This window comes from Eumetopias jubatus, unplaced genomic scaffold, assembly GCF_037043125.1.
Source record: "Eumetopias jubatus isolate StellerSeaLion01/CBP00866 unplaced genomic scaffold, mEumJub1_p1.0 scaffold_4, whole genome shotgun sequence".
Taxonomy (NCBI): domain Eukaryota; kingdom Metazoa; phylum Chordata; class Mammalia; order Carnivora; family Otariidae; genus Eumetopias; species Eumetopias jubatus.
Genome location: NW_028274810.1, coordinates 106,071,112 through 106,092,468, shown reverse-complemented (window position 1 = coordinate 106,092,468; position 21,357 = coordinate 106,071,112). Strand labels below are relative to the sequence as shown.

Here is a 21,357-nt window from a genome sequence, read left to right as displayed (position 1 = left end):
GTTAAGGAAAAAAAAAAGACACAGGCCCCAGGACGGTGGGCAGAGGGGAGGCCAGGCCGCCCAGGGCACGTCGGGGCACCGGGCCCAGCGCTGGCCAGAGCTGTGCCCGCGGCCGCGCTCCCCTGCCTCCCCACTGCGTAGAGCCCCTGCCGACCGCCCGCGGCCGGGCCTGTGCCGTCCCTCCAGGCTTCAGCGTGGACTGGTGGGCGCTGGGGGTTCTGATGTTTGAGATGATGGCCGGACGCTCCCCCTTTGACATCATCACCGACAACCCCGACATGAACACCGAGGACTACCTTTTCCAAGGTGTGTGGGCCACCAGGTGTTTCCCGAGGCTTCAGGTGCCACCCCCCGGGCTGTGCATTCAGGTCTCCCCCCCCCCCCCCCCCCGCCCGACCTGCCCGTCCCCACACACCAGCTCTCAGGGAAGCAAGGACGGGGTTGGGGAAGTGGGAGCGGCCGTGGTGTGGGGGGCCGGTTCACCGGTAAAGACAGCCTGTCCTGATTTAGCCCAGACTCCTTCCTGCCGCCGCCAGGTGTGCGCCCTGGAGGCGTGGGTGGGCGGGGCCCCGGTTAGGGCTCCTTGCCACCTGCAGGTGCCGAATTCCCTGCCCCTGGGATGCGGGCGCCCAGGAACGCGGTCGTCCCCGCAGCGCCCTCTGGTGGTCCTGTGCAGAGGCGTCCTCGTCCGTGAGGCCGCTGCAGGATCCGGGGCACGTCCGGGGCGGGGGGTGGGGGGGCCCTCTGAGGCAGAGAGACCCTGCTGCATGCTGGGAGCAGGGGCCAGGGGCCGCTCCTGCCCGGAAAGGGTTTCGAGAGCCCTGCAGACCGCCCAGCTCCCGGCTGGGCAGAGCAAACAGCAGGGAGCGTCGGGAGGGAACCGGGCTTCTCACCAGGGCCCCACTCATTGCAGTAATCCTGGAGAAGCCCATCCGGATCCCCCGATTCCTCTCCGTGAAAGCTTCCCACGTCCTGAAAGGATTTTTAAACAAGGTACACACCTGTGGCCGCCGAGAGGGCCGTCCCTCCCGCGTGTGGCTGCCCGGGCTGCTGCGGGACCCGGGGCGGAGGGAGGGGGGCTCTGCTTCCCGACCGGACCTCTGCCTGTGCTTCGGCGTCTTCGGTCATACTTGCCAAAACAGAACGAGAAATTGTGCCCAAGAGAAATTCAGTGAAGGTACCGTCTGCTCTCAGCTGGGTGCTGAGGTGGCGGAGGGCATGCGGTGAAGCTCTTACGTCACAGAGGGAAAGGAAGCTGCGTGTCCTCTGGCTGTGAATCTGGGCTGCTTTGCTCCATACTGACTGGTCCTTATTGAACTCTGACCCCTAGGACCCCAAAGAGAGGCTCGGCTGCCGGCCACAGACGGGATTTTCCGATATCAAGTCTCACGCATTCTTCCGCAGCATAGACTGGGACCTGGTAAAGCACGGGGACCCGTTTGCTGTCCCCCCCCCACCCCAGGGAGGGCTGGGATGAAGGGTGTGGCGGGGCCGCCCTCTGGGGCCCTGGGAGAGGTCCTGCCTCGGTGTCCCCACCACGTGCTTTGCTGCCCGGGGGTCCGGTTGGGGAGGTCCTTCATCTGTGACCACACCGCCTGGTTGAGTCTGTGTAAAATCCACTGGTGGGAGCCGGTTTCATGGTGGGTTTCCCAGAACCTACCCTTCTTGGTCCCATCTTGGGCCGCGGTGAACAGTGAAGGATACAAGCCCTTTCCACTTTAGCACCCTGGTTCCTGGTACTAAAGGAAGATTGAACTGAATTTGGTTCACAACATATAACTGGCTGCAGAGTGACTGAAATATAACCTTTAAATTGTGCTCCTGAGACAAAGGAGATTAGCTAGCTAATTAAGTGAACATTGACCTTTAGCTCAAACTAGATCGGAAGCCAGCCCCGCTCTGGGCGGTGTTGCGTCTCCCCCTCCCGAGGCTGCGGTGGCCTGCGGCCAGTGCTGAGGCCCGCCGGGGGCGGGGCAGCTCTCATCCACTCCCTCTGGTCACTGTCACTTTCCACCCACAGGACTGTCGTCTGCGCATTTGTGGGGTCGCGGTGAGGAGCGCGCTCAGACCACGCGCCCACCCCGCCCACACCCAGCCCTGTCCAGGCCGCGGCTGGGTGATTTCAAAACACAATCCAGCGTCCTCTCCCTTGGAGTTATTAGACACAAATACTTAGAACAATATTCAGAGCACAGGTACTTTTTAATTAAGAAAAAGACTTTGAGGGGCGCCTGGCTGGCTCAGTCGGTGGAGCGTGCAGCTCCTGGTCTCAGGGTCGTGTGTTCAAGTCCCACGTTGGGTGTAGAGCCTACTCAAAAAACAAAAGAGAAACTGACTTTGATTGGTCCACTAGCACAAGGGAGGGGAAATTAAGACTTGGGCTGGTTTCTGACCATTATCTGTACAGTTTGGGACACCTGGCCTGGAGGAAAGTGCCTGGCGTCCACAACCCCCGGGCCACACTGAGCCTCCGTGGCCCACGTATTGACGGGCCGAGCCCACGGCAGTGCCTCGGGGGTTCTGCAAAGCGCAGCCCCCAGCACTCGCTAGGCAGGTGTCATCCCGCGGAGCTGGAAAAGGCCTTCGTAGATACCTCGCCCACTGTCGCGGGGCTCTAGCCAGATGCCGGGCCTCGGTGAGAGTCCTCAGTGGCCTGTGACGCCGCATCCGCTGAGGGTGGCATCTGGCCATCTCTGGTCAGTGCATCCTTGCTGGAAACACTGTTCTCAAGTGCACCCTGCATTTGCCGTGATCAGAAGGCCAAGGGTTGATGGCGTGCGTGTGAAATGATGAGAGTGCTCTTCTACGAGCAGTGTCCACATTCATAAGCCACATCCAGACCCCAGTCGGTCAGGGAAGGCGCAGGTGGTCCCCTAGGGGACATGGGGGCCTGCGGGCCCCCCCGTGGCTCTGCGGAGTGAGTGACCACCCGCTCGGCCACTGCCGTTGCTGACGTGCCTGAGCGAGAGGACACGTACTGCATGAGGCGGCCCGCGGTGCTCGAAGGGATGCTGTTTTCGGTGGGAGGGACGTGCAGATAGTGGAGGGGAAGAAGCATTTTGATAAAATGGGTGCTGGGGTCCCTCTGCCCTCACAGGGCGGCTCCTGGAATTCCCTCGCTGCCCCCACGGCCGGGAGAGCAGGGTCCAGCAGTCTCTGGCTCGCACACACCTGGTGGGGCGCTCATCACCCGGAGCTGGGGAAACAGACTAGTGGACAGGAGAAGCCCCGCTGGGAGATGCGGTCACCCTGGACCCCACTCTGCCTCTCCCACCCAGGCCTCAGACACTCAGCCTCCAGTGTCTGGGCCGCTGCCCCCCCGCAGGACGGGACCGCCCCCTGCCCAGCCTTGCCAATGGCAGCCTCCTCTGTCCAGGGACTTCCTGCTTCCTCTCTGGCTTCACGGAGCCCCCGAGGCCCCCGGCACCCTCTGCGGGGCAGCCCACCACCCTTGCCTCCTTCAGGCCCTCAGAACTGGAGCCTGCCTGGCCGCCACGCACGTCCCTTCCAGCATCCTCTCTGCTCACACCGACTCCGCCCAGTGGCGGCCTGTCCCGGGGCGACATCCAGGTGGCACTGTTCTTGCTCACTGCTTTTGACTGAGGAAAGGAGGTGACGCTTGTGAGACACTTGGAGGGAGGCTGAGCAGCCTCACGCCCTCAGACCAGAGGATGGGGCCCTGGGATGGGGGGTGGGCGTGGAGGACCCCGGGAGAGCTTCTTGCTTCAGACCCAGCTCCACTTGCTCCTTGGGTCTGCTGCGACTTGCTATTTAAATCTTAAAGCAGCTGAGGCCTAAGGTGGGGAAATGGCTTAAGACGTGCCCCCCGCCCAACTTTTTATCAGAAAAGATTGCATATAAAAGAACACGGGTAATTGTGTATAAAAGGTGAGAAGCAACAAGGACAGGGCCTTGGTCCCCACGCACACGGGTGACCCGCTCTGCCTGCAGGGACAGCCCGTCCTCTCTGCCACATGCCCTCTCCTGCCCGGGGACCGGATGCCGTGCCAGCCACATCCCTGTGCACGTCGGGCAGCCGGCAGGAAGGACTTGTCCGTGTCTGGGACACACCCATGTCCTCCACTTGCCAAAGTGGGGCCCGAGCCGCTCATGTCCCACGCCCACTCTGCTTCTGTTATAACTGGAACAGCTCGTCACGTCGGCCTTGGACGGTTCCAGGCCTGTGCGGGGACGTGTGGAGCCCCATGCGGGCCGGCGTGTCCAGGCTCAGCCCTACCAAGGGCCCAACAGGCCTGGGCAGCGTGCTGCGTGCTTCCTCTCGCTTGGCCTCACGCGTGGTTATGCGGCAGGGAGGGGACCCAACACGATGGCTCCACGGGGCAGGGGCCCGTGTCTCTTGCTCACGGCTCAGTGTTCTCGGGGACGTGCCTGGCCCATCACGGGCACAGCACACACCCGTGTGTCATAGAGGGACTGAGCGAGCAGGCCCTCACTGTCCTCGCCCACGTGACATGCCGCTGAGGGGTCCCTGGCCTGGGCACTCCACCCTCTGGCACAAGCGTGTCTTAGCCCCATAAAGGGTGAGTTGGAAGTCAGAGTCCGGATCCTGAGAAGCCCTGTTTCCTGCCTGACGAGCATCCCTTGTGACTAGAAACAAGAGGGTCAGTTACGGCTTTTCGGGGAGGAAGGTCCCGGCCGGACAGGGGCTCACCAAGCAGCGGCGTGGGCAGCGGCGTCCCTGCCGAGTCCGAGCTCCCTTACGACCAGGGTTCCAAGTTGTAAGAAAGAAAACACTCCCGAGACCAGCCTGGTTTGGCTTCAGGGGCCGGGCTGTGTGGGTGCAGACGCCCAGCTGGCTCTGTCCTGGGTACAGGGCCCACGTGGCCCGTGCTGCCAGCATTTCTAAACTCAGGATTTTTCCTGCTTCAGATGCTTTCTCCTAGACTTGTTTTAAGGGAAGAGAAAACTAGCCTTCAAATACAGGACATGTTTAAACACGGAGTGTCTTCCTATTCCGTTCTGTGGTTTAAGTCCCTGCGAAAACCCAGGAGATGACAAACAGTATCAATCTGACTTCTTGCCTTGTTCTTCCCAGTTGGAGAAGAAGCAGGCCCTTCCGCCATTCCAGCCCCAGATAACCGACGAGTACGGTCTGGACAACTTCGACACCCAGTTCACCAGCGAGCCTGTGCAGCTGACCCCAGATGATGAGTAAGGCCTGGGGGCGGGTTGGGGGGCGCGGCCGGGAGGGTCGGGATGCCCTGTCCGCCGTCTGCCCTGTCCGGGTCGGCCGCGGGCTTGGGGGGGCGGGGGCTGACACCAGCCCCTGTGCTCTGCCTGTGCACACAGGGACGTCATAAAGAGGATCGACCAGTCTGAGTTTGAAGGTTTCGAGTACATCAACCCGTTACTGCTCTCCACCGAGGAGTCCGTGTGAGGCCGTCTTCTCTGTCATGGACACGTCTGTGAATGACCCCTTCACTCTATCCTTAACCACAGCGCATGCATGCCAGGCTGGGCGCAAGGCTCCAAGCGCGGCCAGGAGGGACACTTGCCGCTGAGACCGCGGACGGGGCGTCCAGCCGGCGCTTCTCGGAGCCGAACAGTCTGGCGTCTGGGCCCGCGCGGCCGGCTTCGTGATGGAGGAGTTTGCTTCTTGTGCCTGCGCCGCGGAGGACCCGCGGTGACCGTGTCCGAGGGAGAAACTGCCCCACGATTTCGAAGGTGCACACTTTCCACAGAAACAGAACTGACCTGCTCCACCAGGAGAGTTAGCCTGTAATGTCCTGAGGAATAAAATGTGCCCATGATGTTGAAGCCTCCCTGGTGCCTTTTTTCCACGTGCGACACCTGCCCAGAGTCTCAGGCGACACCCACCCGGAGGCCCCGGAGCAGGCGGGGTCGTGCGCCAAGTGGCGGCTGGGGACTGGGGACGGGAGTCCGAGTGCCCGCGGGGATGCACTGCGATGAAGAATTTACAAATTTGGAACATTTTCTAAATCCCGGTAAGTTTCTGTTGTTAATATTTAACACGTATGTCACACCCGTGTGTCGCCATGGTCTAGCGCGGGGGCCACGCGGCATCCAGACGGATCCTGGATTCTAACGCTGCTCACCGAAGCACCCGGAGACCAAAAAATGTTAGGAAGTTGAAAACGAAATCTGCACAAAATATTTCTGCAAACACTAAGCTCCGTGATATCTTGTATTAAATCTTCAAAAAAATATTTTTATCGGTGATAAGGATGCTCAGAATTTTTACTTATTTATTTGACAGAGAGAGCGAGCGAGAGAGGGAACACAAGCAGGGGCAGAGGCAGAGGGAGAAGCAGACTTCCCCCGGCACAGGGAGCCCAATGCGCGGTTCGATCCCAGGACCCTGGGATCATGACCTGAACCGAAGGCAGACGCTTAACGACTGAGCCACCCAGGCGCCCCTGGAACTAGAAAATTTAGTAACATCTGTGTATAAGTGCCCCTAGCCTTAAATAATAAATCTAGAAGACCCACGACCATTCCACGCCGGTTGCAGAGTAGCTTTTCTACAACAGAGACTTGTCTCAACCAGCACCACAATTGCAACCAGGAAGACTTGCCTCCAAAGACAGAATTTAGGGACCTCAGAGCAGATCCCGAGAGCCACCTTCTGGGTCTCACGGGGGTCACAGCCCAGTGCTGACATCCAGTAGCACAGCCTCGGCCCGAGGGCTAGGCGGTCAGTTGGGACTGGTGAGCGGAGCCCTGGGACGGGCTGATGTCACACGGGGAGGTAGAGACCCCCGTGTGCCCAGGAGGGGATAACAAATGGCCACTGAGAGCCCCCCTAGGCACAATGACAGTGTCTGTTCCAACAGGACAGGGGCCCTGGGTTTGTTGAGACTGAAAGCATTGATTTATTGTTGCCAAACAGCGGCTCGGGTTCCAGTTGGGCGGGTCTTGTGCAGACGTGCACATGGCCGGGCTGGTGGCTCAGGGGGACACGTAGAGCCATCTGCTTTATAAATTCAAGAAGGGGAAGGTAGTACTGCAGTGGGGGTTGGAAGCAGCAGCCCCAGCATTTGTGAGCGGCATGGGTTGTCTGGATGGTCCGTGGATGGAGACGCCGTGGCCATGGCCGGCGCGGTCTGTGGTTGGCGTGGTGAGCAGGCAGCGCCCGTCCCCGGCCGTCTTCCTCCCACAGCCAGCGTTCGCGGGCCAAGGCAGGGCAGGCTTCTCACATCTACTAAAGAAAGACTTGGAGGAACACGCATACTATTATTTCTGATAAAAGTAGGTGTTTCCAGGAAATAGCAGTTTTGGAAGGCGTTATTTTTTTTAAGATTTTATTACAGAGGGAACACAAGCAGGGGGAGCGGGAGAGGGAGAAGCAGGCTTCCCGCCGAGCAGGGAGCCCGACGTGGGGCTCGATCCCAGGACCCCGGGATCATGACCTGAGCCGAAGGCAGACGCTTAACGACTGCGCCACCCAGGCGCCCTGGAAAGCGTTTTCTAAAAAATAGACTTTATATAGAGCATTTTTCGGTTCACATCAAAATTGCGGGGCATCTGCAGAGATTTCCCAGTGCCCCTGCCCCCACGTACTGCCACCCCCACCCCCACCCCTCCTTCCCAGGGGCCACTTGTGACCACCGACGAACCGCACAGACCGTCATCGTCCCCAGGGTGCTCGGTGCACATCTTGGGGGCACAGCGCAGTTTGGGCAAAATGATGACATGTACCCACCAGTGCAGATCATGCAAAGTGGCCTCACTGCCCGAAGTCCTGTGTGCCCGTCCGTGGGTGACCACAGGTCTCTTTACTGTCTCTGTAGTTTTGCCTTTTCCAGAAGCCTCTACAGGGCATCATGCAGCAGGGGGTCATGCAGCAGGCGGTCTGCAGACTAGCGTCTTTCCCTTAGTCACGTGCAGTTAGGTTCTTCCACGGTGTCTTCGTGGCTCGTGACCCACTCCCTGCTGCCACAGCTCTGCGGCCACGGTGGGTGCCACGAAAGCCCAGCTCTTCCAGAATCTGTGGGCTGTCAGCACTGGAAGGAGAGCTACCCTATGGGTGCTCTTGTGCCCCATTTTCCACTGGTCCCGCAAGCCCAACACCACCTGGCTGATGTGGAATGTTCTGGCACACTGCCCTGCCCACTGCGATGGCGCCTGGCCCGATCCCGGCACTTAAGTCCCCACCTACCCGTGGGTGGCCGACACTGAGTAATGAGCACTTCATCTGGGGAATTAAAACACGGTGTGAGCGGGGTCTGCGGAGGCAGGAAAACATGCTGCCCCCGCCTGTCCGCAGACGTGGCCAGTTCTGCTCATGAGTCTCAGCTCACCCACCTGGGCCTGGTCCCTCTGCTGAGGGACGACTCTGTCCATCCTGGATGGCAGGAGAGCACTCTGCTTAGCGTCAGCCAAAAAGGGAGAGGAGCCCGGGTTTCAGTCCCGATACAAACACACCACACCAGGAGTCCACACTGATGTTTTAACACGTGGCTTCCATGACGGAGAGGACACGGTTCCAGCAGGGCGAGGCTGGGCCTCCGCACTGGCTAGGCTCATCACCACGCCACGTCTTCCGTGCTTTCCGCCAGGCACTGAGCAAGGTGGCCATCAACGTCCAGTGGGGCCAGACTGCAAGAGGGAGGAGAGTCACCCAGGCACGGGAGCACTGACCACATGCCACCTGGCCGGGGCACCCACCACGCACCTTCACGCCCTTCCCTGGTGTGACCACCTCACCAAAGCTCAGTCAGAGAACCCCGCGACGGTCTTCATAGCTGGTCAGGAACGGGGGAAGGTCCGGGGGGGCCACACGAGCCAGAACAGGCCTTCCCAAATCCTGTTCCCCAGGGCTGTGTCTCTGGGCCAGGCGCTCAGCGCACCTGGACACACGTTCTCAAGGCTCACCCAGGCGCCTGCGTCTGGGGGGAGGGGGGCTCCCTGTGTCTGAATGAGCCTCCCAGGGATTCTGGAACCCACTCGGCTTGAGCCTCACAGCTCCCAGTGAACTGCTTGTCCTGGAGCCCGAAAGCCCGCCCGGCGGTGCACAGGACAGCGTCAGAAGCTCCTCTGCAGGGCCTCAAGGTCGAGGGCAGCCCTTCCTTGCTCCCCAGCCTGCCCACAGCTCGGCCTCCGTCAGGGGTCCGTCAGAGGGTCATGTCCTCTCTTACGAAAACCACCCCACTTGGCCCCCCAAAAAGGAGAAGCACGAAGGCTGGGACCCCAGGAGCACACTCACTGTCCGTCCGGAGACGCAGGGAAGTGAAGTGGGTGGAAGGTGCGTGCGCAGCTCAAGTCTGAGATTGTTTTCTTGACGTGGAGGGACCAAGCCCCCTTAGGGAGGGAGTTCAGTGAACCTAGGCTGCCAACCTACAGCTCTGGGGGCTCCAAGGCCTGTGGGTTGGCCTCTCGGTGTCCAGTGGGGTGTGCAGACGGGTCTGGATTCGTGGCACAGAGCACTTTCCATCCCTGATCTCATCTGACCACATCAAGGAGGGCGGGCCAGGCAGGACCATCTCCGATGTGCTTGAGAGCTGGGGGTCGGCAGCTTCTGGCTGGGCCCCAGGGAGCGGCAGAGCTGCGGTGCTCAGCAGGACCGCGGGGGACACACTCCCACAACGCGGCCGGGCCCACCGGCTGCAAGCGGCAGCGCTCCTGTGTCCACCCGTCGGCTGGCCTGCCCTCGGCTCCTCGGCCTCCTGCCCTCGGCCAAGGCCAGTCCAGACCCCACTCCTGCAACCCTTATGCTCCAGACGGGCCCAGGCCTCCTCCCTGTATCTCCCTGGGCTCGGCAGCAGGGGTGATGACCCCCTTCCTGCTGGGACTTAAATGTCCCCCACAGCCCGTCCCAGGCCGGCCCGTGTCACGGTGGCCAGGGCCCCACCTGCCCTTACAGAGCGGAGCTCAGCGCACCAGTCTTGCCCCTGCGGCCTTCCCCAGTGGGGCCCCTGGGGCCTCTGTTAGCAGCTGACAGAGCAGACACCCCCTTCACCACCATGGGCCCCGCTAGAGACGCCTCTGCGCCATGGCCTCTGAGGCGGGTTTGCCCACATGGCTTCTCCCTAGCCCCAGAGACCTCCCAAGATGTGACCCTTCCTCTGTCCGATCTAGAGCCATCCTGCTCAGCTGGCCAAGTTCACAGACCAGAGTAGAAAGGCCCGTCCCTGGAGCATCACTGCAAGATGGTGTGGGGCACAGCACCGCCTCTCACCCTGCTGCTCTGGGTGCCTGTGCCCCTTCTGGTGGCCGTGAGCTGCCCTCTCAGACTTCGCAGGGCTGGGCAGTGTGCTCCCAAGTCCCTGGGGCCCCTGCCTGCTCTCTCCAAGGCTGCGAGAAGATTCTAAGGTCTGGACCAGGTCACCTTGTCTGGGGTTTCCAGGTGGTACCCCTCGGGTGGGGGGGGGCACCCACTGGGACCCTTCAGACCTCCCCCGAGGAAGCGAACTCGGTCTCGGCAGCCCTGTCCCTCACGCAGTTTCTGCAGCAGCTTGCCCAAGACGGGCCTGCCTTCCATCACATCGAAGCCCCGTGTGTGGCCGTAGGCGCGGCTGCAGGACAGGAGACTCGGACCAAGAGCCTCCAGGCGTCTGCCTCAGACACAGCAACCCGCAAGGGCCCCGAGCTGGCACAGTGCCAACAAGCCAGGCCTCCCCCTGGCACACATGGGACACAACTCAGCTTCTGGCTTCCCCATCCCCACGTCAAGTGGCCCGTGGGAGCCCACCCTCCCAACCACCTCCTGAGCCCACAGAACACGCAAACTCAGCAGTGAGGGGACGGGGTTTCACACCCCGTTTGTCGAATCCACCACGTAACCATCCGTCGCATCACAGAATAAAGCCATCCTGAGTGACCCGGAAACGCTAAGGCTTTGAGAAGAACAGTGCGCTCATCCCACAGCGCCCTGTCCCCAAAGCACACCCGTCACCAGAAGCCCTTGGGTCACCAGTCGCCCCCGTGGCCTGTCAGAAGGGCAGAGCACAGCTTCAGCCTCTGAGTCAAAAATTTCCCAAGTGGGGCGCCTGGCTGGCTCAGTCAGCAGAGCATGTGACTCTTGACCTCAGGGGTCAGGAGTTCAAGCCCCATGGTGGCTGTAGAGTTCACTTAAAAATATTCTTTTAAGGGGCGCCTGGGTGGCTCAGTTGGTTGAGTGGCTGCCTTCGGCTCAGGTCATGATCCCGGAGTCCTGGGATCGAGTCCCACATCGGGCTCCTGGCCCAGCGGGGAGTCTGCTTCTCCCTCTGACCCTCTCCTCTCTCATGCTGTTTCTCTCTCTCTCTCAAATAAATAAAATCTTTAAAAAAATATTCTTTTAAATAAAAGATATTATATATTAAAACAATTTCTCCCAAGAATCACTAAAAGCTGACAGTTTTCTAGGGAAAGTCACAAGACAGTTGGACATTTAATTACTGCGTGCACCTGCCACACTGGACCCTCCCACGGCCCAGGCTGTCTCCCTGCCCCACGGTCCGGAGCATCCCACCAAGGGCCCGCGCCTTTGTTTGCAGCGACCATGTCTCCCCAGTCACTGCGCAGACCTGAGGGGTGTGTCCTGGCCCGAGGACCCTCTCCTTTGCAGTCACATGGAAGAATGCGCTACGAGCATTTCAGACACGCTGAGGCCCGGACCCCACTGCACTGACACCTACTTTGGGAAAAATGAGGCACTCTGCCAAGCCTTAATTTAATTGCTTAAGAAACTCAAAACTGCAGTTTTTTCCTCCGTCTCTGTCATCGGGAATCTTTCCTTTAGACTGTATAGAAACACCAGCATCCCAAGGACGAGCCCCCTCCGAAGAGGAGGAAAGCTGGGGTACCCTGACAGCTTCTGCCAAGAAAACACATTTCCCGCCAGGGCCTGCAGTGGCGTCCTCTGCCCCTGCACTTTGTGGACTAGGCGTGAGTCAGGAAGACCACGGTGTTTAGAGTGTTCACCACATTCTCAAAACTAGCAAGCCGGTCAGTATTTGCAACTCACAACCATCCCAAAACACGAAACAGGCAAGAGGCAACGCAGTGAGATGCTGGGTCTGGGAACATTCTGCCAATTCCCCGGTGCTCCCGTGGGCCACTGAGCCACCTCCTCCAGGCCCCGCTTGTGGCTCCGCCTGCCGCGGCTTCACCCACATGCACCGTCCCTGTCCCTGTCCCCATGCGGGACAGCCACCGCCTCGCCCAAACCAGGCTGCTCTTGCCTCCCCAGCCCTCGGCTGTGTGGGCACAAGGAGGTAAATATGGGGGTACTGGGCTCACCCCAACACTGGGCTTTCAAAGCCTTGTTCCCATAACAACGGTGCCGACTGGAGGAGCCCAGACAGTTGACCACCGACCGACAGGATCACGACGGGATCATAAGATCTTCGTGGGCAGCCTCCGTGTGCTCATCCGAACCAGGGGTTTGAGAGCGTTTGGTCTGCCGTCAGCTCCGTCGCCCTCACTGTCCAGGATGGTGTTTGCTTCTGGACGACCAGAGACGCGGCCTGTGACTTGCACACCATCGCTCAGCCACAGGAAATCTGGAGCTGGCGCACTCACTGACATCTACTGTCCGTTCACTACACCTGAGCCCTAGGACCCCCACACCTGTGTCCTTACCTGTGCAACGACACGGCCGACAAGCTGGCAGTTTGGGTTTAACATCTCAGCAAAACTGGATTCGATTCCCCTTACTTAAAAAACGATATAAAGAGGGGCACCTGGGTGGCTCAGTCAGTTAAGCGTCTGACTCTTGGTTTCAGCTCAGGTCGTGATCTCGGGGTCATAGGATCAAGCCCTGCGTCAGGCTCCATGCTCAGCAGGGAGACTGCTTGGTCCCTCGCCCTCTGCCCCTCCCCCCCATCTGCACTCCCTGCCTCTGTAAAATAAGTAAATACATCTTTTTTTAAAAAAGGAATATAAACAAGTTCTTAAAGGAAAACAGCATCTCTAGGCACAAAAAGTCTTCATTTTTAAAACCTACCCCTAGGAAGATACCCGTGGGGCACTTTAAACAGGAAACTGCTTGGCGACCCACAGCCTGGGGGGGCCCTGGAGGAGCCTCAGCCTGGAGATGGCGGTCACCACCAGGTTCCCTGTGACTTAGGGGTGGGGCTCCAGGGAGACTGCCGGCTGTCCACGGGACTCCAAAGGATGAGTGAGCGGTGGACCCCCAGACCATACACCTGCGCCGACTGGCTAACGGGTTCAGTCACTGCGCCCCGCAAACTCTGCAGGCACCAACTACCACCTGAAGAGGCCGAAGCTGAGCCCGAGCACCCCTCGGCCTTCTAAACGTGGCTGTGGTTCCCAAACAGGGCTGGGGTGAGCGGAGAGGAATGGAGGCCCAGGCCCGGGCGCGCTCACCTGGGGGCGAAGTTGGCCTGGCACATGGGGCAGCTCCGCAGGGTCGCCTCCCACAGCTGCTCCTGGGGACCGGGGATCCCGCGGGGCTGAGGCGCGGGGCGTCGCTGCGGGGACCGGGCAGGGGACCCCGAGCGTCCCCGGGCCCCAAGCAGCACCCGGTAGGAACGGCTTGGGTCCCCGCCTCCCCTCGGGGCCTGTGGGAAGGGCGTCCAGGAAAAGGTCCGGGCTCCCACGGTGAACACCTCGGGGGGCGCGGTGCGCTCGGGACCTCGGCCGCGCTCCTGCCAAACGGGGTCGTCGGGCCGCGTCAGCGGCGCCCGCCCCACTCCACACTCGGCCGCCCTGGGGGCCCCCCCACTACGCACCGGGCCGGGGAAGGCGGGCAGCGACGGCAGCTCTCCGTCGGGGCTCAGATCCGCGCTCCCAGCTCGCAGCAGCTCCGCCCACGGCCGCGCGCACTCGCCGCCATCCCCCGGGAGGGGCCCCCCGCGGCCGCTGGGGGGGGTGCAGGGAGAGCTCAGCGGGGAACCCGGCGCGGGGGGGGGACCGAGTCGGGTTCCGGGAAGCACGTGGGCGCGGGGCCTCGGAGCGGCCGGGGGACGCTGGCCTCCCCCCTACCCCCCCCACGCCTCCCCCCGACCACCTCTCCCGGCCCCCGGCCTCACCCGCCCCCTGAGGACGGCCTCCGGCTGCGCAGCCCCGACCGCGGCCTCCGTGCCGCCTCCATCCGCCCCCAGCCGCGCGTCCGGCGGAAGTGAGCGGCCCGCCGGGGACCACGCCCCCGACACAGACCCCGCCCCGCCCCGCCCCTCGCCGACCCATCCCCCCGCCAACCTCCTGTCTCCAGTGCGCTGTGGACCTGGCCGCCCCCCACCCCCGCCAGCGCGCCCCGACCCCTCCCATGTGCGCGCTGGAACCCGCCCCACAGGCTGCCCCTGGGAGCCCTTCGTGACACTGTCGGAGGGGAAGGTGTCCTGACCTCCACATTGGAGGAGACGCAGGCCACGGTTCCTTCCTGCACCAGAGGCGGGACTGAGGTGGGGGAGGCCGACCGGCCCTGAGGGGGCTGATTTCCAGCTGAGGAAGAGATGTGGGGGGACCCATCTGCTGTCATCCAGAGGCTTGGGGTCTGCAGAGGCTTAGGAGGAGGAACTGGGCACAGAGTCAGGCCGCAGGATCCCTTCCCCCTCTGCCCCTGGCAGCTCCCCTCAGTTAGCCCACCTGCCGCACGTCCAGGCCTGCCCTGGCTCCTCCACCTCCCGATGCCCCGGACAGCTCCCAGCCTCAGTTTCCAGCTGTGTGGAAGGGGATTCGGCCTGTCCTTCTTAGGACGATCGTGTTTCCCTACTAAAGGGAGGAACTTGGTTTTCGGAGTTAAGAAAAAAAAGAAAGGCAACAAAGTCCAGGTGGCCAGCCTAGACCGGGGGGCGGCGGGGGGGGGGGGGGGCCTGGGCCAGGGGCCGGTGCCACCCAGGACCCGGGCCTCTGAGGGGCTTCCCTGAGACTCAGGGCTCAGGGGCTCTGGCCGGGCGACCACTCCATCCACCACTTGGTGGCAGCAGATGCCCAGGGCACTCTTGGCTGCTCATGCTCTTGCAGAGCCTGCGACCGGTGGGCCCCAAGGTGGGCCCCTGGGTGACCCCCACCCTCACCAGGGCTGGAGTGTGTAGGGGGCTTGGTGGCAGGAACTCCCCTCCATAGACAAGCAGATGTCACTTGGGGTTCTGGGACTCCTTGGCTCTTCCCAACCCCAGCAGCTTTGGGGCTCTGCTCTGCACCCGCTTCCTCAGGGCCTCCCACAGCCCTGTTCCAACCTCCTCACCTTGGCCCCTCTGCAAGCCACTGTCCTTCCCTCCTCCAGTCCCAGGTCTTGGGCACCCCCCTCATCACTGCGCACTCCAGTCCCAGGGCCCCCCATCCCTGAGTCAAGGTCATCTGCCTGTGGCACTGAGATCACCCTTCATCCGGTTGCCAGTGCAGACCTCCACAGCGGGGACAGGCTGTGTCAGGGATTGTTCTAGACCTGGAGACCTCCAGGGGAAGGAGACGGGGTCCTCACCCTCAGAACCTGCCAACCAATCGAAAACAGAACCTACGTGCATAAACGAGCAGACCCACCACACAGGGTGGTCCCAGGAGCCCCTGAAGGAGGTGGCCTGCAGCTGGGCCTGCTCCCAGGTGAGGGCAGCCCAGATGTGAGGCCTCCCAGGTACGGCTCAGTGCAGGTGTCCGGCAGACCCAGGACTACCAAACAGCTTGTGTCAGGGGCTCCCAGACACGGGCCCATGGGCCTTGGCTTCAGCTTTGGCAGCTTCAAAGCCTTAGCGGGGGGGTGCCACCGCACACGTCCGCAGTCTGGCCATGGGGACACTCAGAGGGAATGGCGCCAGGCCTCCCCGAGGCAGAGGAAGGCACAGCCGGGCCTCAGAGAGGCAGCGTGCACTCAGCTCTCCGGCCATGCTGGGAAGTTGCATGGGGACATCTGTGTGAGCAGCTACTGCGCCTGAACGGGGCTCCGGGAACTGGACCCTGGAGTCTTCAGCGTCCCAACCACTCCTGCCTCTTCCAGTCCCCTTCTCTACGGGCCTCACACAGCCCCGCTCCCTGACCGAGAAGGGCAGAGCAAGGCATTGGCAGGGAGGGGTCCCAGATGGGCCCCGGACGAGGGCTGGCCTGATGGAGCCTGGCTGTGCCCTATGGCACGGAAGGAGCAGGTGGGGGGGCACCCTGCTCCTTAGCCTTAGCCAGCCCAGGGGCCCTTGTTTGCCCTTGACTGCCGAGGGCAAAGCCCGGGCCCCCAGGCCACGCCTGCACTCACTGGCAGAACAGAGGCCCTCGGGGCCTGGCCTTCTGGGGGCAGCTGGAGCCATGTGTACAAGCTGTCCTCCCGGGGGTTTCTTCTCTCTGGCTTCACCCGGCTGCTGGGGATTAGCTCCGCCAACATGGCTGGCACCCACGGCCTGGGCCACCTCCACGGAGTACAGAGCTGGGGTGAGGCGCCAGGCGTGTGGCAGGTGCGGGCGCCCGTCAGGAAGCCCCACCCCCGCCACCCCTGCCTGCACCAGAGCCGTCTGGAGGTGGAGGGCGGACGACCCCGACCGACGGGCCCACCTTGTCGCAGCTGTCCCGGCGTCACGGGCAAGACGCAGCAGCTGTGCCGGGGCTGGAGGCTGAACGGTTGAACCTGACTGAAAGCCACCTGCGGAGGTGACTGGCAGTGAGTGGGGCTTCCCTGGAAAATAATTTCTGATTGGTTCTGATGCTGGAGCTGCAGACACAAATTTTTATGAGCCAAAATTCATGTTTACAAAGACCATTTCAGCCATTCCCGAGAGGCCCCCCTTGGGCAAAGCGGCAAGTGCTCCAGGGGCAGGGGTGGGGGGGCCCCTCCCTGCAGCGCAGCTGCAGCCCACTCTCTGCTCTCCCTGGCTTCATCCACAGGGAAGTGAGGATGCTGTGGATGATGACCTAGAACCCCCTCCCTGCCAAGGCGCCCGTCCCAGCATTGGGCATGTGTGGCCAGCCGATCCGGGGCCCCTCCCTGCCCAGCACCTTCCACTACCAAGGAGCAAATGTCTCGGCTCCCGGTGCTCTCAGAGCCAGGGTGGGGATGGGCTCCTTGCTCCTCTGGCCAGTGCTGATGTCCCCAGGAGCCCGGCTGGGGCTCCCCATCAGCTTGAGCCAGGGAAACCCTGTTAGCCAGACCCTGGCCTGGGTCCGGCTGGAGTGTGGTCTAAGCCCCACTTAGCTGCTCTGCACCCTCCTCAGACTGTGGCGGGGGGGCTGGTTCAGCCCTCAGGCCACTGCAGTTGGGGTCAAGATGGCAAAGGATGAACAAGAACGGGGACTGAGGCCAGCAGGCATGACCTGGAAAGCCCTGGAAAGCAGAGTGGACTTCCGACTTCTAGGTGACCCTGGCAGCGTGCTCACGGCGGGGGTTGCCACCTCTCGCGCCGTGCGGCCCTCAGGCTGCCCTGGCTGGGCCCGCTCACCAGGTGAGTGCGCCAGGAACGCTGGGCTGCCTCCTCCCCAGAGCCGGGCCTGCGGGCGAGTCCAGGCAGTGGGCTACCCTGGGCCGCACCTGCCAGCCGGTGTGTGCCAGGCGGGCCAGTGCACTGGCAGCCAGGCAGCGGCATTCGTGGGAGTGTGCGGTGCCAGGCAGACGGGCCAGATTAAAACAGTTGCCTGGGAAACGTGGCAGGACCCGTCGGGCAGCAGAGTGCGTGTGTGGGGCCCACTCACCGGCTCGGGAACAAGGGCTCCGCAGCCTCCTCAAGGCATCTCTTCCCCACGGGGACAGGCGTCCATGGCCAAGACCCACCAGTGCTCGGCAGGCTCAAACCCTGGGCTGCCACAGCCTTCAGCCGCACCCCAAATCCCCAAAGCCAGGAAACAGCTGGGGAGTTGGCACAGAAGAGATGGCAGCACTGTCCCCACACCCCCATCCCAGCCACCGCCTCTCTCCTGGACAGCCCCCTCTCCCAGCGGTCCTTTAGAAGCTGGCCGAGAGGTCCCCACCTGCCCCGCCGTCCACTCCCTCCTCGGTGGCTGCCCTCTGCCCAGCCACACCGGCCCTTCCTCTGTCCTGATCCAAGTCTGCAGCTCAGGCTTCTGCCCTCACCAGTTCGCCTGCAGGTGGTAGCTCCTGCTGGCCCTTGGGCTCTGCTCTGGTGTCGCCTCCACGGAGAAGCCTTCCTGACCCATCCAAAGCTCCTCTGCAGGCCCTCCCTCCACCTGGCGGGTGCTGCTGGGTTTTTCCGCCCTGCGAGTGCTAATTGTAGGCTGGGGTGTTGTCTGCCTTCCCAGGAGGGTGAGCCAACACTCTGCCCCCAGAGTGTCCCCAGAACTTCAGGGAGTGCCAGCCCAGAGGGACCCAGACTGAACTAGTCAGCCAATCCTGAGGGTGAACCGGGGGTGGAGGGGGTGGAAGTCAAGCAGAGACCAAGCTTTGGGGATACTGAGGGTTAAACAGCGTTGAACGAAATTCCGTGTCTGCTGGGAACCTGTGACTGTGACCCAGTTTGGGGAAGCCAGGTTTTCGCAGATGGAATCCAGTTAGGATGAGGCCATATTGGATTAGGGTGGGCCCGCGATCCGGTCCGACTGGTGTCCTCCTAAGAAGAGGGGAGCTTGCACACAGAGCCACGAAAACACAGAGGCAGGGCCGGAGCCGTGCAGCTGGGAGCCCAGAAAGCTGGAAGGGGCAGTAAAGACCCTCCCCGGGGCCTTCCGAGGGAGCAGGGAGCGCGGCCCTGCCCACACCTTCAGGTTGGACTTCCGGCCTCTGGAGCCGTGAGAGGACCGGTTTCTGTGGTTTCAGGCGGCCAGTCTCGGGTCATTCATGCAGCAGGCCCAGGATGCTCTCCAAGCCGCCAGCACCAAGTTCGGTCTGGTCACTGTGCGGGGGAGGGGCGCAGCTGGGCATCCCGAACCCCACCCTCACCCCTGGGTCCCGCCAACGGCCCCGCAAAGCAGAGAGTGTGGCCCAGAGCAGAGCCAGCCCAGCTTCAAACCCATGGCTTTCCTGGGAAGGGGCCAGGATGGGCGACCCTGGGCCGGAGCCCCTCCCGGAGAGCCTGGCTTCCCGGCTCCACGGTGGGGGGGGGCAGCTCTGCCCCCCCCGTCTGCCTGCTTAAGGCAGATCTGCCGGCTGGGGCCTCAACTTCCTGAGATGCCAGCAGGTCCCTGTGCCTTCCAGGCCCCGGACCGGGACCGCGGCCCCCAGGAGCCCCGGCCGTGTCACCCCTATGTCTGTGTGTGAGAGCTCGGACCTGGAGAGGTCCCATCCCCTCCCCTGGAGGTGTCCTTGGGCTGGCTGCCCGTGCACCTGCTGTGGCCCACAGTGCGCGGGGGGGGGGGGGGGGGGGGGCTCCGTCAGAGGAGCGGCTGGGCCCCAGCCTTCCCTCCTCCCCTCCTCTCCCTCCTCACTCTGCCTGCCCCTCCCCTTCCCTTCCGCCCCTCCCCTCCCCTCCTCCCCTCTCCTCTGCCCTCCTCCTTTCTCCCTCCTCCCCCCCTTCTCTTCCTTCCCCCTCTGTCCCTCTCCCCTAGTTCTGCCCCCCTTCCTTCTTCCCCCCAACCCTAACCCTCCCCCTCTGCCCCCTTCTCTGTTTGAGGGCACAGAGGCCTGGGCCCCGCGTAGAGACACAGAGGCTGGGTCAGGGGTCAGCGGATGGTTATTTGACCTCCCTGGCAATAACAGGTAGAGGTCTTTGGGGGCAGGGGTGGGGGGCACAGACGGGGAGAGCTGCCTCCCTCCTACCCCACCCCCAGGAGTTATGGACCTGGAGTAATTTCACTGGCCTCTGGGTCTTACCGGGACCCTTTGGCCAACCAGAAGGCCAGGCTGCAACCAGGGGTCACAGGGTCATCAGCCTGCAGCCCAATGAGGGACACCAGTCCCAGCACAGGGTCTGTGTCTTCCCTTTTTCCACTTGCCAGGTTTGGGGCAGGAAGCTGGTAGGGACATAACCGGTTTTTGTCTGGTTGGGGGGATTGGGCTGGCATTTTGACCTGAGACCCTCGGCTTCACCCTCCAGGAGGCAGGAGCAGGGACAGCCCAGCCTCCCAGGGGATCCCATCTGAGGCCTGCAGGGGCCGTGTGGACCGTGGGAGCCTGTGGACTCCCCAAGCAGGAGGTGGGCACCCAGGCAGGCAGCTGCCGCAAGCGTCCTTGGGCCACTGAGATGGGCCTGCCCTCTGTCCTGCTGCTCAGTCCCCCCCCCCCGTCCCCCCCCCCCGGGGGGCCTCCAGCCCCTAAGCCGCTCTGCAGACCTCAGTCGAGGAGGCATGGGGGAGGGGTCCCAGCCAGAGCAGCAGCCCCGGGAGACAGCCAGCCCCCCAGTCCCCAAGGCACCTTTAGGCCCATCTGGCCAGTCAGAAGTAGGAGGAAGGACTGGTTGGAAAAACCCAGAGGGGAGGGAGCAGAGGGAGGGGCCTGCAGAGGGAGAAGGGTCCTGGGGTCTGGAACGCGGGACCTGTTTGGGGTTGTTCTTGGAACTCCAGGATGGCACAGGCGGCACCCCCACCCCCACCCCGCCCCCAGTCAGAGCTGGAAGGATGGACAGAACCAGCTGGGCCACCGCAGAGGCCGGGCCAGGCAGCCCCTCTCCTCCCGCGCTGCCTCCCTCGCTTCCCCCGGGAATGCTGGCACTTCTGTCGCCCAGACTCTCCTCACACACACGGCTGGTCAGGTCTCTGCCGCTGGTCACCCCACCCAGGCCAGGGCAGCTGCGCCGGGTGGTCCCGGCGGCCACGGCACACGGGGTCACCCTCACGGGGGCCGGCTTACCCCAGCACAGTCCACCCCCTCAGGGAGGGGACGGTGGCCCGCTGGGGTCTGAGCAGCCCTGTCCTCCCAGCGGTGGGGCTGCTTGCCCCAAGGCCCTGCCTGAGGTGGAGGTGGGGACAGGTCCCTGATTCCTCAGAGCCCTGCCAGGTGGCAGAGCATGAGGCTGTGGCAGGGCTGGGTGGGCCAGAGCTGCTGGGCCTGTCCTCGGTGAGCTGCTTCCCCCACACCCTGCCCTGAGAGCAGCCACACTGAGGGGCCTGGGACGTCAGGCCAGGCTCACATCCGGGGCCCAGCCCCATCGCCCACATCCAGCCCCATTTACCGGCAGGCCCCGGAGCCATCCGTCCCCGTGTCCTAGACCACAAGACCGTGAGCACAGAGCTGGGGCTTGAACCTAGCCCTCCCTCACCGCTGCCTGGGCTCCAGGTCTCGCTGACTCAGGGGCAGCCAGGGCCCTTGCATAGGAGGGATTGAGGTCACAGCGTGAAGGCAAGCGTGGGGTACTGTGAGTACCCAGGAGACCCAGCCCAAGGCTGGGCAGACCCCGAGGCCCACTCTTCCCGTCTGGGGACTCCTGAGCTTCTGAGGTCCCCCTGCTACCCCCCCAGACCCTTAAGGGATGACCATCCCCCCCCGGCTCTGCCCACCCCCAGCGGCCCCCTCATCTGCCGCAGTCAGCCTCCTGAGGCCCACACCCAGCAACCCCAGCGGCCCAGGGTCCACTGACTTGCAGCCCACAAATGTGGCTGACGATCCCTCCGCAGGCACAGCCCTGG

At 62.9% G+C, this 21,357-nt stretch overlaps 2 protein-coding genes across 5 annotated transcripts in view; one reads left to right on the top strand and one right to left on the bottom strand.

Moving 5' to 3' along the window:
* PRKCZ (protein kinase C zeta) overlaps nucleotides 1-5,778 on the top strand; it is a 103,877-nt gene extending 98,099 nt beyond the window's left edge. Inside the window, exons 14-18 of the mRNA XM_028108404.2 lie at nucleotides 187-306; nucleotides 914-993; nucleotides 1,331-1,420; nucleotides 5,057-5,172; nucleotides 5,311-5,778. Of these exons, the coding sequence (XP_027964205.1) occupies nucleotides 187-306; nucleotides 914-993; nucleotides 1,331-1,420; nucleotides 5,057-5,172; nucleotides 5,311-5,398 (494 nt within the window). The 3' untranslated portion in view covers nucleotides 5,399-5,778. The remainder of the gene's footprint in view (nucleotides 1-186; nucleotides 307-913; nucleotides 994-1,330; nucleotides 1,421-5,056; nucleotides 5,173-5,310) is intronic.
* A 435-nt stretch (nucleotides 5,779-6,213) lies between these two features.
* On the bottom strand, nucleotides 6,214-14,031 carry FAAP20 (FA core complex associated protein 20). Of its 4 annotated transcripts, none has more exons than XR_015768029.1 (5): nucleotides 13,959-14,031; nucleotides 13,659-13,788; nucleotides 13,294-13,574; nucleotides 12,205-12,620; nucleotides 8,494-8,580 (listed from the first exon to the last, which is right to left on the bottom strand). XR_015768029.1 is itself a non-coding variant. In XM_088022647.1 (5 exons), the coding sequence occupies exons 1-4, from the start codon at nucleotides 14,018-14,020 to the stop codon at nucleotides 12,593-12,595; spliced, it is 501 nt and encodes a 166-aa protein (XP_087878773.1). In that variant the 5' UTR covers nucleotides 14,021-14,031; the 3' UTR covers nucleotides 8,500-8,580; nucleotides 12,547-12,592. The 4 variants fall into 4 exon arrangements, 3 of the variants coding, with proteins under 3 accessions (XP_027964188.1, XP_087878774.1, XP_087878773.1); XM_088022647.1 differs by having other exon boundaries at nucleotides 8,500-8,580; nucleotides 12,547-12,620; XM_028108387.2 differs by lacking the exon at nucleotides 12,205-12,620 and having other exon boundaries at nucleotides 6,214-8,580.
* Between the last annotated feature and the right edge of the window lie 7,326 nt (nucleotides 14,032-21,357).

What these genes read in the sequence shown, in the direction of transcription:
- FAAP20 (XM_028108387.2), bottom strand. Translation starts at nt 14,020, where the DNA reads ATGGAGGCGGCACGGAGGCCGCGGTCGGGGCTGCGCAGCCGGAGGCCG. An exon ending in TGCCCGCCTTCCCCGGCCCG is followed by an intron (nt 13,575 to 13,658) that starts GTGCGTAGTGGG and finishes CCCGTTTGGCAG; the next exon opens with GAGCGCGGCCGAGGTCCCGA. An exon ending in CAGGCCAACTTCGCCCCCAG is followed by an intron (nt 8,581 to 13,293) that starts GTGAGCGCGCCC and finishes TCCCTCTTGCAG; the next exon opens with TCTGGCCCCACTGGACGTTG.